This window comes from Emydura macquarii, unplaced genomic scaffold, assembly GCF_026122565.2.
Source record: "Emydura macquarii macquarii isolate MOO-44397 ecotype Brisbane River unplaced genomic scaffold, CSIRO-AGI_Emac_v2 contig_2768, whole genome shotgun sequence".
Lineage (NCBI taxonomy): Eukaryota > Metazoa > Chordata > Testudines > Chelidae > Emydura > Emydura macquarii.
This window is the reverse complement of record NW_027132905.1, coordinates 14,146,841-14,166,397: the sequence shown is the minus strand read 5'-3', so window position 1 is coordinate 14,166,397 and position 19,557 is coordinate 14,146,841. Positions and strand designations below refer to the sequence as shown.

The window sequence follows — 19,557 nt, the reverse complement described above, 5'->3', positions numbered from 1 at the left end:
CCAGATCATTTGTCAGCATTGCTATGATTTCAGCAGTAATAATGGACACTTTTCTGTCCTGATATAAAAAAACTCAGTGGGACATTTATTAATACAACCCAAGGCATTCCATGTGCTGCTACCAGTCAGACCACAGTGCAACTATAAAGTAGCTAGGAGCCAGAAGAAAAGCACTTTCGGTGCTGCTGTATAAATAAAGAAACTAACTCTTCTCATCACCTCCATGCCAGTGCCAGAATGCTCTCAGATGTTTGTGCAGCACTAGGGTTCAAGTCATGGCCATAAATAGAAAGCCCTGGAGGAATACAGGACCCAGGTGCTTAAGGCCCTGACTCTTCACTGTACATTTTGTTCATCGAACTCATGCAAGTTTAAAATCCTAGTAAATGCTGATAGTGTGATTGGCCTTCCCACCCACGCCCTGTTCCGCTCGCTCCAGAACAGAGGTGCTCCTATGCAAACTGGGAGGAACTTCTCCAGATTCTGAGCTACGTGAAGCCAGACCAAGGCAGTTCTGTTGAAATTACAAAACACTATGTTTTTAAATAGATGCTGAATTATTTAGTGTCTTTGCACTGTCCAAATGTTGTGTTCTTTTGGTAGATGATGACTTGGTTTCTCTCCCAGCTCTTTTATTATGACAGTCAGTAAATGGAGAGATATTGCACTCCTCAATAATTTATAAATAATAATCCACATTAAGGATCATGCTCAACCACTGAGTTTGGGTTACAAATCAGTCAGTAAGATAGATGAAGAAGTTTAGCTTACTTCCAGTCCTGGAGGAAATGCCTGGCTCTGGATCTCTCTCAGGTGCTTAGACTGGAAAACTTTATGGCGATTTGTTTCTTTATCACCTGAAACACAATACCATTTCCTAACGTGGATCCATGAGCTATTGGATCAGTTCTCAGTCTTCCAACAGGCACCTTAAGATAACAAAATAATAGTAATATTTAGCATTTAGATCTTATCTACATGGAGAAGCTATTGTGAAATAAGTGCAATAGCTATTCCACAATAATTCTCTATGTAGAAACTTTTATTCCACACTAAGAATACATTCATGTGGCTTAACTAAGAGTGTCCACAGGCAGGGCTTGTGTGGAATAGCTATTCCAGGCTATCCTTCCACATAAACAAGCCCTTAGAGGGCACATATTTAAGGCAGCATGGAGGGTATAAAGACAGGGGCCCAGAGCTGGAGTTCTGCTTAGAGACTACTGCTTGGAGTTCAAGCTCTTAGACGTCTGGAGTTCTAATCCTGGCTCTGCCACTGAGCAGTCTTGGACCAGTCACTTCAACCCTCTGTGTCAGCTTCCCCATTTGTTTGAAGGGGTTTTTATCATTTTCCTACTTCCCAGTGATGTTGTAGGGACACATTTATTAATGCTGGTACAATAGTTTGAGAGCTCTATAAGCACTAAGGATTGTTAATTATTGGCATCCTTGTTATTATTATTGTTCCTTTTACCACCTGGAAGCACTCTACAAACTTTAATGAATTAAGCTTCACAACCCCTGGCTGAGAGGGTGGTAAATATTCAGATGAGAGAGAATTCAAAGTATTTATTTGTTGTAAACTGTGACAATGTACTGAAGCTAACATTTTCCAATCTGGGCCTTAAAACTGGCCTCCTAAATCCATATGCACAAAATATAAGTGGTCTGATTATGGGCTTTGCTGAGCACCCCTACATACAGTTCAAGTCAATGGGGAAAGGCAGGTGATTGGGCCATTTTTTTTTTGAGTCTAAATATAGACATAGAAGGATTCACTTTAGTCACCCAGGTTGGAAAATTTTAGCCTGTGTCAATAACGTTTCAAAATGGTCCGTCTAGATTAGGTAGCATTAGTGCTGTTTTTTTAAATGCTCCATTCTTTTAAAAAATAGTCAAATCTTTTCATCTCCTTCAGTATATTTCTTTGGTATATTTCCCCCATACAAAATAGAACAGAATTGTATAGGATCTCTCACAATACATAGTCCTAAATCTGCTTTACAGAACAAAATCCAAATCTTTGCTTTGCTGAAAGAACAAATTTGTATCTAACACTGGGCAGATGAAGTAACCTATGAGCCCCAGTTACTGCCGTGAAAGGAGAAATCCACTTACTTACTTTAAAATGTAGTTAACTGAAAACAGCTAGTGAAGGTGCATGACTGAAATAAATTCCTTTCACTTTATACCACTGTAGCAGAATAGTTCCTTTTTGATTCAGTGCATTTCTGTACCGCTCTCATTGTATCTCTGTGCTGTTTGCTCTGAATGCCCAAATGAAGCCTATGGCAAAATGTACTCAGTATCCCCAAACTGATTAAGTTGAAACAACAGGTGGAATGAAAAGAAAGTCCCATTTTCCCTTGTGTAGCTAACTGTTAAGTTGGTTTTATTAGGAATGAGCTTACATTATTGTATTCCCAGGACTTGCGATGCTCCATTTTAGGGTCTGCCTGGCTTTCCAGCATAAATCTTCATTTTCAGGCTTAGCAGCTCATCACACCAGGAAGGTTGTCCTGAGAAGGAAGGATGATTGTTGTTATTATTTGAGAGATGTCCACTGAGGGGTAAATTCTCTGCCCCAAGCCCAGCCTGAGTAGCTGGCCTGGTCACTGGTGACTTCCTTTTGGACAGGGAGGCAGAAATTCTCTTGCCAAGGCTGTGCAGCAGAAATGGATCCATTCTATGATTGTTAATCTCACCCCAGGCTGGAGTAGCATCCTCAGCCTTTGTGCTCCTGCTCCATGGGAAAAGTATCTGTCTGTGTACTTTTATATGGCCCTCATCACTGTAGCTGCTGAGGAAGTAGCTAGAAGGTCCATGCAATGGGGGATTCGCAGGCTCTGCGCCTCCCCCACCCCTGGCACACTCATGATGCATGCAGTCATGCAAGGAGTGCATGCAGAGCTGAGCTCTGGTCCCTTCTGTAGGGCCAAGTTACCCACCCCATCCGTATGAATAAATGGTGGTTTGCTACATTACAGGCAGGGATTTGCAAGGGCAATAGATGTGCTCTGCCTGGCATTTTGGGACCCTGGTTTGAAAATATGGCCCCTCAAGTGTTTGAGTTACAATAGTTTGAAATGTACATTTTTGCAGGGAAGAGCAAAGGCTGGAGGAAAGGGAAGAGAACGAGGAAGGATTTTCAAAGAAGATAAAACACTGGATCTATGCAGTACGCAAAAAAGCAAGGAGATGAGTGGGGCTATAGGAGTATTTTAAATTTCAGGTGATGCCACATCCCTCATTCTATATTTAGGTCACCACAGCACCATACCGTCAGATTCAGATCCCCTTATTCAGCCAGACTGATTCAGTGAAAATATTTTCAGATCTGAAGAAGTTGGCATGGAGGTTTTCTTACTTTCCCCCAGAAAAGTCACCTCAGATTCATCATCTAATTTGCAATTAGGTAATTTATACCCAGACAGTCCTCTAAGGATAAACACTGTGTAAACATCATAGCCCTGATTAGGACTGGAACCATCCATGGTCCCACATCTTTGCTATAGGCATTAACTGACCCTTACTCAGGTTGGCATAAGTCTAAGGAAAAGACTGGTAATTTCCTGTTAACCCCTAGGAACTCAGCGCTGTTGTATTTTAAGCCCAACACCAGAACCCTTTTATTTCTATGTTTGTTCTTAAAACCATTCTTTTAATCTGAAGCTGAGCCGTTTGGGCCAACTGCCATGTATATTATGATCCCATTCACCGAGACCAATGGTTAGTGTAGTTGATTGAATATTGGGACCACTAGGTTGGTACTTGAGGTCTACTAATCCCAACCTGCCATTAACTGGCTATGTGACCTGGGGAAACTATTGACATATTTGAACCGCATTTTCTCTATCCTTTACATGGGGATAATGATTCTTGCTTTGACATTTACAGACCAAAAATAATATATTCTAGGGCCAACTGAAAATTTTCTGTTGAAACTTTTGTTTGACAGAAAATTAGATTTTCAACTAAACAAAAATTTTCAAGGAAAATGTCTGATTTCCTACAAATTAAAAAAAAAGATTTTTCATCAGAAAATTGAACATTGGGGTTTTTTTTCACCAAACTCTACTGAAAACTGAAGATTTTTGGCCAAACCCCATTTACAGTTTTCAGATTCTTGGGGGGTTTTTTAAATGAAAAGTAGAAATTTTTCATGGGAAAAGAAAGTCCAATCAGCTTTAATATATTCATTATTCTTCTTAATTGATTAACTGAAGCCCTGAGTTTAATTAGGGTTTAATTTTGTCCCCTGGGTTTTGCCAAGCTGCCAACATAAATAGTCACCACCACATCCCAGGGCTCAGGACCCAGAGGGTAGCTTTTGCAAAACAGGTTGGTTATTTCCCTCAGACAGTTGCTGTACCAATAGATTTCAAAACGTCCTCCCTGAGAACTTCAAATAAAGGTGGTTGCACATTAAGTGGAGCAGCACAGCTAAGCTTGCTAGCATTCCAGAGCTTATCCTGGGCCAGATCCTGGCCTCACTGATGTCACTGTTCATCCAAACCTCTTTGGTCTGGAAATCAGGCTAACAACTTCATGAAAAATCAGCCCAGTCATGATATTTTCAGTATTTCCTGCTGGGCCAGAAATAGAATATGGCCTGGTCTATATACAGTTTTTGTACCAGTAAAATATTGTGGTTAGGGGTCTGACTTTTTTTACTGAAATACACAACCCCTAATGAGAATGCACTTATACTGATACAGAGGTGCCTTATGCAGTAGAGCTTATTCCTCTTCCTATACAGGAATAAACTATATCAGCATAATTGCATCCATCCTAGGGGAGTTGTACCCCTTTAATTGTGCTGGTATAGTTAAAGGGGTACAACTTGTGCGTGCATTCAAGGCCTATCCTTTCTTGTATGTGTTCCCTCTCAGTCATGGATGAAACTAGGGAGCACAGAGACACCCAGGGGAAATGAAAAGAAAAGGAAATTTAACTGGATGTTTTCAATCCTCAGCAGAGTTCAGTTCATGTTGTAGATGCAGATTCAGACTACTTTTGCTTTCCAAACCCTTCATTTGGGTCTGTAGATCTGCCTGGCATGAAGTATAAGTGTCACGCTGAATGGGGAGCTGATCAGCACTTTCTGTGGCACATCAGCTTCCCTGGGGTATATTCCTAAAACAGGTGTTACACAGAGCCAGAGCATGCAAGCCCCTGCATTATGTAGCAGTCAGACGACATCTCTGTTGCTAGGTTTGGTTTTGTAGGGTTTTTTTTCATCCCCCTTCTCATCTCCCTATGATATCAAATGTGCTTCTATTGATTTCCTCCCTGCATTTGTTTTTGTTATTCATTATTAATGGGATCATTTTTCCATCCTTCGTGCATGAAGGCAAATTTTGTGTAAAAATCAATTGAGTGAGTGCTGCCGCTGGCTTGTTTGGTTTTCTTTGCTTTCATCTCCTGTGTGCAGTCCCCGGGAGACAGAGAGCAGGATATTAGGGAACAAGCACAGAATGGAAAAAGAAATCAATTGTTAGTGGTTCAGAAACCATGTAAAGGAACCTGTCTTGCCGAATCTCTTTCAGTGCCTCATATGCATGCACTTTATTGAGCTTTCCCCCTCCCAGCCCAGGCTGGATTCCTCCTTCCCCAGGTCAATCATGAAATGGGAACTGCTTTTTCCATAATGATCACAGCCAGAAATGGGGATGGGCTTTTTTTTAAAGGAATCAATTATTGGAGGAAGATTCCACAGAACCGCTGAACATGGGTAACACTTGACCCAGCCTGACCCCTCCAACGTATGAAAGACCAAACGTATTGGAGCCCAGTCTTACAAAGTACTGAGCACCTCACCATTCATTGAGCTTGATGGGAATTAAGGGCATGCTACACCTCATCTGAGCTACTCATAGCTTTAGAAGATCTATCCCCTAAGGTGCAGCTTGTACCTTGTGGGAAACTTTCCCAAAATATTGTATGAAATCCCCTATTTATTATTATCAACGATTGTTGTTGGTAATTTGACTTTGGGCAGTTTTGCTCCCACTGAATTTCATTCCTTTGAGAAAAGTTGCTTGTTAGTTACTCTCACCCTCTATGTCTTGTCTCATAATAATAATTCGTGCTTCTAGAGCACTTTTAACCGCTAGGTCTCACAATATTTTACTGAGCTGGGTAAGCTCCTCAGAGCATTTTATTTGTTCTATAAAGAGCCCAATGCACTTTGGACGCTGTAACACTAATATTGCCTTGCAAGGAACTAGAGGGTCTCTCCTCCTATCCTTACAAATGCCTAGCACCAGTGATGTCAATGCGGGTTTCCTCAGCATAGGCAAAGAATATTAGACCCCTGCATTTGCTGCCACAGCCTGAACATAGATCCCATCTGAGACAGTGTACAGGAAGACATCACTGACTACAGACTCTCTTCCTGCCATAAAAATCCACCCAGCTACTGTTGAGAGCAGGAGAAACCCTATATGCTACTCATGGTGTAGATCTCATTCAACATGGTACCCTGTTAAAAACAGTGGGTGAAATTCCTGGCTCCACTCAAGTCAATGGAAGTTTTGCCCTGATTTCCTCCTCCCCGCCGAATGTCAGTGGAATTGTACCAGAAGTGAATTTGGCCCAGAGATCCACAGTGAGGACAGGGCAAGGAGGAGGTTGCTAGAAGCCCAGTGTAGACTAGACTTAAATTGAAAAGATCAGGCTCTAGGACAGGTGTTCTCAAACTTTTTTTGCTGGGCCCTGTTTGAGAATATTTCAGGCTGTAACAACCCCTGCCACCCCCACCACACACACACACTCGGTACTGGACATAGCTTTTGCGGCATCAGTGCAGATCCCTACAAAGCTAAGTAACCATACCATGCCACCCTTCCTTCTGTGCTTCTGCAGAGCAGTGATGCTGCCTTTGGAGCTGGGCACCCAGCAAGCAAAACTCCAAATTCTAAAATGCCACTCTCTGGCCACCCAGCTCTGAAGGCAAGGAGAAAGGATGAGCAAGGTAAAATCAGAGACATCTGTTCGTATCTCAAAAATCCACCTGGCCAGAGATCGGAGGACCAAAGAAGAGGTCATGCCCAGGAAAACCCAGACGTATCATAACCCTATGTTTTGTGATCTCGCAACCTCTCTAAAATATCCTTGTGACCCCCTTTTGAGTCAGGGTACCTAGTTAGAGAAACGCTGCTCTAGGAGGGCTTGAATCTCTTTTTGGAAAGAGTATCACACCCAGCCCAGCCTAGCAATAAGAGCTATATTACTGTAGTAACTCAGGGCGGAGTACATTGTCACACAAGCGTTATCTCCTCACGATGCGGAAGATAATATAATTTCACTGCCACGATGTAACACCACCACGTTATCAGTACTAAAATGGAGCAGATCTGACTCACTGCAGAGATTCTCAAATCTGAGAGCTGCCCTTAGCTCCTGTTCATAAGGGGGTTTTGACAGTTGCATCATGGAGTCCCAGTGTGGTCTTGGCTTTCATTGCATGGCTACAGGGTTTTAAAAATTCAATGACGCATCATCTCGACATAATTCTCTTTTGGTCTCCAGGGTTTAAAGAAATATAATCATCTCCTACTGCAAGTCAAAGTCTATTTAACGTTATACCTGATCTTAAAGCAAATGGAGGTTACATTTATTTTTTTTAAAAACCAGGAAAAGAGAACAGTGCAACCACTTCTTAATCCCACAAACATGGAAGCCACAAGGGACTAGAGTAGTTTGACTCATAAGCTGGATTCAGCCCTGTGAAACATTAATGAACAACCTGAGGCCCTGATCCTACAAGGATTTCAGCACATGCATAACTTATTGCACTGAGACCCATGGCTCTATTCGCTTGCTGGGTGCAGATAAGTCATTGCAGCATCAGAGGGTAACATTCTATTCACTTTAGCTGTAGTTTGCCAATTACCTTCTCTGCATCATTCTTGATTATAATATTGTTGCTCTGGCCAGATGTGCAAGCTCTTTAGAATTTGGAGTTTTGCCATGTTTTCTTTGCTGGTTCTTGAAAGTTCTTTCTCTGTAGGAAAAAATAAAGTGAAATAGGGGGGAAAATTATGAAATAGCACAGATGACAGTCCATTGATAGTTCAAACTACTGAGAGCAGATCTGGGTCTGGCCCAAATGAAATCCGGGACCCTTTAAAATTACTGGGAGTTTTGCCATTGATTTCAATGGGAACATTTCACCTCTGGATTCAACCCTGATTCAGTCACACAGATGAAAAGGAGGTAAGTAGGTCTCATGCCAAACTTCACTTACACGCAGATTACAAGGATACTGTATTATACATAACTCACGGAAAGCTCAGAACTCAACTAGCTTGTAGTGATGGTGAGAAAGACTGAAGTCCATTGCCCCAGCTGTACCCGGAATATTAGGAGAGTGGCAGTTCAGGATTGAGGTGGACTGTAAAGAGATGTTTCCCATTCCAGAAGTGGAATAAGAATGGGATGTTGCAACATATTAGTTAGAGCACTGAAGGAGATATTCCCATGATGCCTGCCGGCATTGTGCCTGTGCTAGCCAATCCTATTGGTCCCTCACTTTAAATAGGCCCTAAGTCAATTAACGAATGATATGAAATAATCAGCATCAACGGAGAGAAGAACGGTTCAATATAAAATTTACTTCACCTCTGGATTTAATGAAGGAATTTGGAACTTTGCAATGTTTCAAACAGATGAGTCTTGTACATTTCACATCTTTGGTACAGAGAAGCACAATTTAACTATAAACAGCAGCAGAGCTGCTCATCCATTCAACCATGTTTAAAGAACAATTAAAGTGAATATTGTAAGGTTCTGAGACAGATCATCCCACCATCTGCAGAAGAGATTGTCCACTACTAAGACCTTTATCTCACGGGTGAGCTTTTTCATTGAGAATGCTAAGAAAGTTCACAGACAGAGTAAAACTGAAGTTTTAGTTGGATTCCCCTTATTAGTATCTTGTGCTGACATGTCTGGGACTGGAGTGTGTGCATAGGGAGGGCATAACATAGCATGGATGAAATTAAAAAAATCAGTCAACTCTCTGCATCTAAAGTACCACGGTGTGTTGCAAGTAATCCTGCTTTCTACATTCCCTTAGACAGATTATGAAAAAACAAAGCATTTCTAATATGCCTTATTTTTTTTAAATGTCAAATAAAAAGGGGGCATGAGTCTTACATCCTACATAAATCCTGTTTAGATTACACAATTAGGCCTGATCCTGCAATTACACTTCAATTAAAGTAGGATCAGGCCCTAATACCTAATAATTTATTAGGAAATAGGATGGTTTATAGGCTTGGTAGTAACCCTTTCACCTTTAGTTTGCTAGTTTGAATTCAACCTAAATCAGTAGTGGCTGAAAGGAATAATCATCTGATAATTGTTAAATAAATTTGGGGTCTCAGTCTAGATCTTAGCATTGGTGTTACATCGCATACATGCGCCACAGACACAATCATTAAAAAAGAGGCATAGGACTGAATAGGCCATGGGCACTGAACTGCCTTCACCCCTAGAAGTGGCCCATCAAGGTGCGGGTTGAGCAAGATGATAGGGAAGTTTCTACCAGTCTTATATTTGTTCTGCAAAAAGAGAACTTCAGACAGTTCCCAGGATTGTCAGCCTGGATCCTTTCTCCAGCACTAGAGAGTCCAAAAATTAAAAGAATCCCATGAAATGATATATTATTCCCCATCATGCCATTGGAATTATATTCCCAGTATCATAAAAACAGATCTTTAAATTCAGCACCAGCAATCCATAAAGTTGTATAAGCCATTTCTCACTACAGGTGAGAAAAAAAATCACATTGTTCTGCTGATTTGACTCTAGTTAAGTGTTTAAATGTTTTTGAACAAACAGGACCTTAAATAATTTGTAATCAAATAATTTGCAGCAATAAAGGATAGCATGATTCAAATGTGATGCATTCTAATGGAGGCAGTGGAATTATATCCAGGGTGAATTTGGCCCAATATGTCCATATCACAAAACCATCACATGACCTGGCACAATTCAACACAATTAATAATAAAATAATGATAACTGATCATCTATTCTCAGAAGCCCAAGGGCCAAATTTAGATAAGCGATACAGATTTATTAACTTTAAAAATGTTTTATTTGCTTACATCAGGTCTGATAAGGACCCCAACAGTGCAATAGAAAAAGCGTGATGGGTCACACTTGAAGTGCATTAACAGAGCTGTATGGAAGAGCTATACACAGCATCTTTGCATCCCCTTTCAGATAGAGCAGATTTACACGTCTGTAACATGATTAGCTTCAGTAGAGTTACTTGATGGTGTGTCTGGTGTGGGGGGGATCAGAATCAGGCCTAGTATACCTAATTCTAACTAATGCTATCAGTCTCTTATAGCTATCAATGCAAAAGCCACCCCTAAGGTATTATTCTGTGGCAGTTTTATATTCTTGTGGCTCTACATTTTGTTTACATCAAGAGAAAACTGTTCAACTTTTCTCCCTCTCTCCTAAGCAATAAACACAGGTCCCGATCTCATTCCCACAGAAGTCAAAGGGAGTTTTGCCATTGGCTTCAGTGAGGTCACCATAAGGCCCACAGATTGCAGTGTGCTTATTTGTAATTAGAGGGATTCTAAGGGACTAATACAAAAGTGCCACAAAGATGTACCGGTCCAGGAAAAAGACAAGTAAGCAAGCAAATCCAACCTACTCTTCCACCCATTACCATAATGAGGAGGAAAATGAAAATAAAAATATTTTACTCTCCCATTTAAAAAATTCCTCACTTTAGGTGAATGGGTAAGAATGGGCTAACGCAATTAGAAAATATTCTTCATCTGGCAGCTGGGCTTTAGTTAGGCATTAGCAAGGCACACCTTAGAGCTAGAGCTGCCTGGAGAACAACAATTCCATTTTGGGACAACTTTTGATGTTTCCAAATTTGTGTTTGTTCCACATTGGAATGAAGACCAAACCTTTTGATCATTTTCACAAAATGCAATTGTGGTAGAGACATTCATTTTCTGATGGGAAATATCAGGTTTTTGATTCAGGTCTCTCTCTCTCTTTCTCTCTCAGTGACCAGAGAGGTCATCCTCAGAAACCTTCCCATCAAAAACTTTGTCAAAAGCCACAAGTGTCCACAAAATGTTTCAACTTCAATGAAACAGCTATTTTGACAAAAAGTTTTGTTGAAAAAGTTCTGACCGTGTCTATTTAGAACTAAAGTGGGATTTTATGATGGACTTCAAAAGAAACTAAGAACCAGGAATGTCAGAACTTTGCATCAGGGGAAAGAATCCTACTGAGCTTTGCTATTGACTTCAATGAGGCTAAGAAATTATACCTACATTGGTATATTTCAGATGATACATGTCTCTTGGGATCAAGTATATTGATTAATTAGTAAGGTAGGTCTGCCTAAGGTAGCAGCTTCAGAGTCTGATTCTCACACACCCCGATAATTTCCTATGAATAAGAGGAGGGTACATTTGCTATAATCTTCTAAACAAAGACCCAGAGAGCAGGGACTTTTCCAAGTCTCTCAGCTCTAGGAAGACAGAGTATCCAGCTTTCATGTTTGCTCTAACAATCCTAGCTTTGCATCATTTTTCTGTCCTTTGTGCTAATTTTTTTCATTCATTCAATTACAAGGAAATTGGCACAAGACATTTATATTAGTGAGCTTAAAGCCCAGCTAATGGAGGAGCCTAATGACTAATTGATCAGATCCCAAGCACCACTACAGTGCAAAATGGCCTAGAGGAATGTATGCAATTAGTTTGGGTTTGGTAGCAATTGAGTGCATATAAAAGTAAGCTTTTTATAGCCGTGATTTATAGGGCTTGTAGGCTGACTAGCTCTGCTAAAGAGGGGAGCAGTCAAGAAGAACCTTAGGCCCCATTGGGCTACAACAAACGCTTTTGTTTTAGAGTAAAATGGGTGAAGTGGGAATGAGGGAGGTAGGTGCTTAGGCCTGTAGGCAGAACCTTTCCAAGGCCAGGTGGCAAGGAATCGTATTCGCAGGGCCTAATTACAGGGTGCAGGTCTCCTGCAGGCAGTAAGGCAGAGGAAAATGAAACAGGAATAGACCGGGGTGTAAAACAGGGCGGAAACGTTGCCTACCTGCCCTTTTTGTTAACAGACTCAGCTGGGCACCCCGCTGCTTACTCTCCCCCTGAAGTCAACGCGAGTTTTGTATTGATTTCAGAGGGGTGGGGGCAGGATCGGGCCCAGGCTGCTGACGCAAACTGCTTTTCTGCCTGGCGTTTGCTCAGACCCTCTCCCCAGCCTCTGGCGTGTGCGCGCGGCTGCAAGATTGTGTCCAGCCCAAGGGCCGCCCTGCACCTGCCTGCTCTTACTCTGCGCTTTGCACAGCCCGGGGGGCGAGCCGTGCAGGCTGGAAGGGGGGCGTGGGGAGCGGTAGAGCGAGCTCGGGGAGGCTGCCCCCTGTCAGAAGCAAACGTCAGGGCATTTGCAGACCCTCCCGCCTGCACCCTTCCCCCCCCAAGCGAAGTTCGCTCCCTCTGAGGCCGGGGTGGAGGATCTCTCCCGCCCCCGCCGCAGCTCTGCAAACCTCCTGAGCAGCCCCCGGGCCCCCTCGCAGCTGCTGGCTACAGAGCGAAGGAAACGATTTGCACAGACGCTGAACACGTTGGTTTTGACGCTGAATCCGGAGCTGGCCCGTGGCAGGGCGAAAAGCCCCAGGCTGAGCCCCCCGCCCCCTCTGCAGCCCGGGCGGAACCTTTGCCTTGTCCCGGATCGCGGCGCACGAGGCACCAGCCCGCCGTCCTTTGCAGCGAGCTCGTTTAGCGCCAACATCAGCCAGAAGGTCGGTGCCGGGTCCTGGTTCAGGAGCAGGAAGGGGCCCGGTTGGGGGAGGGCTGGCAACGCGGTCAGAGAGTGGGGCAAAGTGCCCGCGCAGTGCCCAGCGGCGGGACTCATTTGCTCTTTGAAACGGGGAGAGGAGGGGTTCGCTAAAGCTCGCTAGCGTCTAACTACCCGCGTCCAGCCACGCCACGAGCTCTGAATTTCACTCCAGCGGGAGAGAAATAGGCGACAGCTGCACCAGGTCTTAGAACCACCACAATCCAGACACCCAAACGTCGGCTGTCTGTGAATAAACAGCCACACACACACCCAGAGATCACACACACGTGTTCTACCCCGAGAGAGAGTGCGCGCACACTGCCGCAGATTGCACACCTCTTTCCTGGGGCCACTGCTGACAAACGGAAGAAGCCCTCCAGCCCTTTGTAGGTGACACATTTTAACTTCCAAATAGCAGCACCTCCTGGTAAACTCTGCATTTGCTTTGATTGGGAAGGGGGGTGGGGGAGAATGGCTGTCTTGCCCAGATATCCTAGCCGGAGGTGAGAGAGATTGCAACCAAAAGCAAGCTTCCTGCAAACACACGCGCTGCTAGTTCTGTTGTTAGAGACGAGCGGGCGGTTTGCTACCATTCCTGGCCTGAGAGACCTTAAAAGATCTAACCTTCTCCGCGCCTAAATCCTGCAGGGCAACATTAGCACCTTTGCTCCAAAAGAACGAAATCTTGCCCCGGACAGTGTGTGACGAAGAGCAGAGAGCTACTGGCAGCAGTTTACAAAGCAGACAGCTGATAAAGTCACCTCCAACAGGCGTTGTATAAAAAAAAGATGCGGTGCTAAGATATTTTTTAAGAAGGCATCTCTTCCAAAAGTGGGATCCGGGGGACAAACTTGGAGAAAGTTCCCTATATCAAACACAAGCATTTACCAGCCACGATGATCTGTCCCGTTCTGAAATCCAGAGTGCGCTGCTGCTAACGACAGAGGAAGGGAAACAGCTTTTAAACTTCATTTCTCCGATGAGAATTTAGGAAAGGTTCTCAGTTCAGAGTCGTATCAGGAAGGGGTAAAAATCATACAAGCTAGCAGAAGATGCATATAAGGAGCTGGCGCATTCTCCAATCAACTTTTAAACTGAAGTGGTGTTTTCGTTTTTCTAGCTTCTGGTTGGTGTATTTGTCAGATATTTATTGGATCAAAAATATTTGATCTGGCATAGAAACACCGTCTAATTCGATTCCAGGACCACTCTTTGGGCTAATTTATTACAGCGCATATTTTAACCCCACATTTAGAAAATAATTTCTCTATTAGAAACTCCAAAAATAATTTTAAAAAACCAAACAAACAACAAAACAAAGACAGTTTTTTGTTTCTGTTGATCTTGATATCTTGGCTGTAAAACAAACAAACCAACCAACCCACAAAGAAATGCAATCGGTGAAGTTAATAGGATTTTAAGGATTGAAATTTTTTTTAAAAATATCTTACCTGCCTTTAACACCCCCAGCCATGCCCTTATAGAGTATCTGCTGAAATCCTAGTGGACAGTAGTGAAAGGATGCAGCCTGAATTGCTTTCTGCCCTTTTTATACTACGATAGCCAATTAATATTGCATCACCCTTATTTTAAATTTTCAAAACCCACAATATAATGTAATGGCATAAGGACATTTATTATTAAAGGACATTTGATTGGGGGGGGGAAATCATTGGAGCTGATTGGAAAAAAAATAGAACTAGGAAACTCTAGGAGGTTTAGCATTCTACTTTCTTAGGAGTCCTAAAATTAAAAGGATGAATTTGTAAGGTGCTTTCCCAAAGGTGGTGGGAGGCGGAAGGAGGAAGAGAGAGATTCCCTGCTCTAAGGTTTGATGTTTGACACTCATTGAAATGCTACGGTGAAATATTCAGAAGATACTTGGGCTTCGATCATTAATTTTTAATCGTTAAGGTGCTTCTGGGATTCATAAATAAAAAGCCCTCTTTTTTCTTTAAAGAGCATTAGAAATGAACCTTTGAGAGAGTTGGTTGAACGATTTTTTAAATTAATTTTCAGAGAATGAAATTCTGTCTGTAACTCTGTCCGCGTAAGAAGACTGAATCCCCTTTCCTTCCAAAACTTAACTGAACTCGGGGACATTTGTGTTGCAAAAGGGAATGGGTTTTATTCCTAGTTTGAATTACTTGGATTACACACAGCCTAGGAACTAGCTAATAAACGTAACAAGATCCACGCATAGTAAGAATATATAGGAATCTGGTCATTTACATTTTATAGATGGAAATAAAACATTTTCTAGCACAAAGAAATTATGATCGCCTTGAAAAAATGCGGAGGTAAATCAAGACATGGAAAAGTCAACACAGAAAGTGGTGAAACTTTACAGCTTGCAGAAACAGTCATAATAATATATGATAAAGTTAACAGGGAAGGAAGTTATATCTTAATTCCAAAAGGATAATCAGCAACGAAAATAGCCAAAGCAGCAGCAGCAGCAGCATGCCTAGGAAAGTTGATTCATTGCGATTTAAAATCCCTTTCCCTTCTCCAGTGGAAAAGCCCTGTCTAAAGTTTATTGTTATTAACGCACATTTTATATATTCTCTTTCGCTTCATCAGACCTGCTCTCGTCTATGAAAAGAAAAGTCTCCATTCGGGTTGAAAAATAAAGCATTTATTTCAGAAATTAATCCAAGGGAAAAACCACATTGCTTTCAAAATTCAGCCCGAGGAATGAATGAACGAATAAATAAATAAAAGACCACACACAAGCACACACGCTATATGAGAGAACTAAAATATGAAAGGGGGGGAAGCTCATTGCAATTACTGAACCAAGAATATGTTACAAGAACCCTTACCGACTTTGTGCATTACAAAACTCAGATACAGTCTTTAATGCAAAGGGACAAAAATGTCCTTGGATTGTAATTTAGTTTTAAAAAAAGAGCAAAAAAGAGCATGGAGTGGAGCGCGGAAGCGACTGCGGACAATTCCATGAAGTTACAGCTACGTGTCTCCATTGCCAGAGTCCCAGCCCCAGTGAGTGCACTGTACAAGTCTGTGGTGGGGATCTATGGAGCTGAGAGACGTTGAACTGTGTTCAGACCAGTGCCGGAATACCACTTCTTCCCACCACGTCATCTCGTGTCAAAAAAAAAAAAAAGTCCACTGAATAAGAGAAATCAGAGTGAAAGGGGAATTTAAAAAATGCAATCTAGGCAATTCACCTGGAATCTAGCTGGAGATAGTTCTGTGTGGGGGTGGGGCAGGGGAAAAGAAAAATTCAGACGAAGAGCAGCCAAAGTATTTCGCTGAGTAAAAACAAGTTGCTTTGCTTTTCTTTACCAAAGTTGTGGAGTATAAAACGATTGTTCCCGTCTCTGGGATTAGGACTGGTCACGCTGCCAGGCGGTCCGCTGCTGGAAGGCGATGAGACAGAGACCCCCGCGAAAAGCTAAGCAGAACTGGACCTCCGGGGTATCAGCAGGACTCTCTGAAAATAGCCTTTTTTTTTATTCTGAAATATCACTCCCCAATCTTACTCAATGTTTATCCTCTGGTTTCACCTCCCCGCCCCCTTCCCCTCCAATCGATGCTTTGCTGTGTGTTTGTAGTGCGATGTGGTTCGAAACACGCCGGGTCTCCCAGCTCTCCGGCACCTCCTCGGCGTCCACCGGCGGCTGGTGCTCTGCTGCCCGACAGACACAACAAAAGCGACTCTCAGCCGCGCAGCCCCCACAAACGGGGGGTTTGGTTTGTTTTCGAGAAGACGGGACAAGTCAAGGGGGGGGGATAATCAGGGGGCCGGGGGAGTGGAGGGCTTGGTCGGTCGGTCGGTCGGTTCGAGTCCCCAGGGCGGTGCCTGCTGGTGCCGGGAGCACAGCACAGACGGGTCCAGGCTGCGCCGAGCCCCCGGCCGGGTCAGTGCACGGCCGAGTACTTCATGCGCTTCTGCTTCTGTCTCTGGTTGCAGAACCAAACCCGCACCACGTTTTTTTTCAGGTCCAGCTTCTCCGCGATGGCCGCGATCTTCTCGGAGGAGGGCCGGGGCTGGATGGCGAAATAGGCCTCCAAGGAGCGCTTCTCCGGGGCGGCGATGGACGTGCGCTTTCGCTTCCGCTCGCTGCCGTTGAAGAGCTCCGGCTTGGCGTTCTTCTCCCGGTAGGCGGCCTCCGCCTCCTCCAGCCAGGCTTGGAGCACGGGCTTCAGGGCGATCATGTTATTGTGCGACAGGGTGAGCGACTCGAAGCGGCAGATGGTGCTTTGGCTGAGCGAGCCCACGCCGGGGATCTTGAGGTTGGCCAGAGCCGCCCCCACGTCGGCCTGGGTCACCCCCAGCTTGATCCGCCTCTGCTTGAAGCGCTCGGCGAAAGCCTCCAGCTCCCGGGGATCCGACTCCACGTCGTTGATGCAGGGCAGGCCGCCGTGAGCCGAGACCGGGTGCGGGTGGCCCATGCCCATGGCTTGGTGCAGGTGGCCCATGGCGCCCAGGTGGTGCGGGTGCATGGCGGCGGACATCCCCGTGTGGTCGGCTGCCCCCAGGCCGCTGACGGTCAGCGTCGGGGAGATGTGGTCCAGGAGGTCTCCATCCAGCCCCGGGTGCAGCGAGGGGTGGGGGTGCGAGGTCAGGGCCGACGGGTGCGAGATGGGCGCTGTGGAGGAGGTAGATGTGCATGGGACACTGCTCATGGTATGGTAGGTCGCGTCGGGCTTGAAGGGATGGCTCTTGCCGTGGGAGACAATATCCACAGCCGCCAGAGCTTCCGCACGGGCCAGCAGAGTCTCATCAAAGCTTCCAAATATATTGCCCTGGAGCTGCAAGCAAGAACGCGCATATTGGAGTCAGTGGGGAATACTGTCAACTCAGGATTAAAAAACATTGCCAAGCACAGAGATTCCTCCGCAAAGCTCAGGTCATAAAAATTAATATGAAGGCAGCAGCTTTGCTTGAATAGACGTGCGGATCAGAGACGTGGGAAGGGGGGGGGGAGAGAGATGTTCAGAGATGTGCGATTGTTCTGGCGACATGAAAAAAACATTAAGCCAGTGCCTGTCAGAAAACGTGCCTTAAAGCGGTAATGATGCTTAATCTACATACCTGCGGGGCTGGGAGGCAAACTCTGCGCATCGCCTCGGAGCTGGAGTGCAAGCTGGGGTACTTGGGCTCCTGGAGGGCAGGGTGCATGGCGAACGGCTGCTTGGTGTTCATGGCCATCATCTTTGCACACCTGGCAGGTAGGCAGCCCCTGACATAGATGCAGGGTTGTCTCTCTGGCTCGCTTCTGTCAAAGTGAGCGGTTTTCAATGACAGAGCTTCCCTCTCTTCCCCCTGCCCCCCCACCTGCTTCTTCACTCATCTTACAAGCAGCCTGCCAGGAACGGGACCGGGACGCTGTGCGCAGGCGTGCTGCACTGGAAGACTAAAAGGAAAGTAGTCCTAGAGTCAAAGACAGCGAGGAGCCGAGATGCCTGTGCCCTGCCCCGGCCGCTGATGGAAGAGAAGCCGCAGGGGCCTTCGGAGCGCTGGGGTGGATTTTAAAGGCAGGTCGCCTGAGCCGTATAAAAAAAATGCTTGCTCATATTTTAAAATCAAAGCACAATTAACGTTGGAAGGGAAAATGCACAAGCCCAGTGCAACCCCTCCCCCAGCTGCTCGGGTTCCTCTTCTTTGACTCGCTGGCATTCCGGGTCCCAGGCCGGACGGCAGCAGTGGGCAGTGCTCTTCACTGCGGGGGCGAAACAAACTTGCCCGCCGCTTGGTCACCACGCGGACTGCGGCGGAAGCTCAGGTTATAGAAGTGAGATCAATCGGCCTGCTGGAGAGGAAAGTCACTGCTTCAGCCAGGTGCCAGTCGATGGGTTTATGATGGGACCTCCCCTTTCCCCCCCGCCCCCCCCCTAAAAAAAGCACAACTCCAGGTTCGATCTGCTCGATTCTCTGCGCAAACAGAGCAGAAAAGCCTCAGCAAACCTGAAAGAAAAAAATCAGGGACTGATCTTATTGAAATCAATAGCGAAAACTCTCCTCGACTTCAGGGAGCCAGGCCCTTACAGCTGGGCAAGTGAACTTCCCCTGGAAACGCAGTTTGGGAAGTCTGGTCGGTTCGTTTAGGATGGTTTGCTAGGTTCTATCCCACCCAGCTTTTATTTTCAGAAGAGAAAAACCTCTTCCTCTTCAAACGCACTGGGCTAAGTATTATTCAGTGCAGTGGAACAGCCTTTCGCGGTGGCACACGTGCTGCATGGCTCCTGGGATGCTGAAGTGTCCTGCCAAGTAGCCAGCGGTTTCCAAACTTTCTTTCTCAATCCCAGCCGCGCTGCAACACAAGAAGAAGAATAAATAATGGATGGGAAATCCGGGTATAGCAGCATCACGGCTAAAAGCTGAGGCTGGTACAGCGTGTGTTTAGGCGTAGAGCAAACTACCCGGCCGAGCAAACCCGCCCCAGCTGGGGAGGGAGACCATTCTCCTGTCGGTTTGCAGTGAGCTGTAGGTGTGGGAGTCTTTCCAGTTTGCTGTGAACGAGCGCACGGTGTGTAGAAATGCAGTGTGTTTACACAGAGATGTGAAGTTATGAAGTCAGCAACAGACGATGAAAGATCTCCGACTGGAGTGTAAGGTTTCTGTGTCCTGCACTTTAGTCTGATCAGCTGTATTTCAGAAAAGTGCGTGGACCCCTTTGTAAGTTACACGATTTCTTGCCCTCCCAGAACTAGTTTTGCTCCTGGAGCAGGTAGGAGTTTTCGGAG

At 44.9% G+C, this 19,557-nt stretch overlaps 1 protein-coding gene and 2 long non-coding RNA genes across 3 annotated transcripts; 1 reads left to right on the top strand and 2 right to left on the bottom strand.

The window, feature by feature from the left end:
• Nucleotides 1-662: 662 nt before the first annotated feature.
• On the bottom strand, nucleotides 663-12,209 carry LOC137165524 (uncharacterized). The gene is made up of 4 exons (XR_010923404.1): nucleotides 12,097-12,209; nucleotides 7,898-8,008; nucleotides 2,412-2,519; nucleotides 663-929 (listed from the first exon to the last, which is right to left on the bottom strand). It is a non-coding gene; the product is annotated as an uncharacterized lncRNA (long non-coding RNA).
• A 143-nt stretch (nucleotides 12,210-12,352) lies between these two features.
• LOC137165526 (uncharacterized) lies at nucleotides 12,353-15,362 on the top strand. Its single transcript, XR_010923405.1, has 2 exons — nucleotides 12,353-12,802; nucleotides 13,489-15,362. It is a non-coding gene; the product is annotated as an uncharacterized lncRNA (long non-coding RNA).
• A 1,222-nt stretch (nucleotides 15,363-16,584) lies between these two features.
• On the bottom strand, nucleotides 16,585-18,025 carry POU4F3 (POU class 4 homeobox 3). The gene is made up of 2 exons (XM_067567548.1): nucleotides 17,906-18,025; nucleotides 16,585-17,622 (listed from the first exon to the last, which is right to left on the bottom strand). The coding sequence occupies exons 1-2, from the start codon at nucleotides 18,023-18,025 to the stop codon at nucleotides 16,729-16,731; spliced, it is 1,014 nt and encodes a 337-aa protein (XP_067423649.1). The 3' UTR covers nucleotides 16,585-16,728.
• Nucleotides 18,026-19,557: the final 1,532 nt, after the last annotated feature.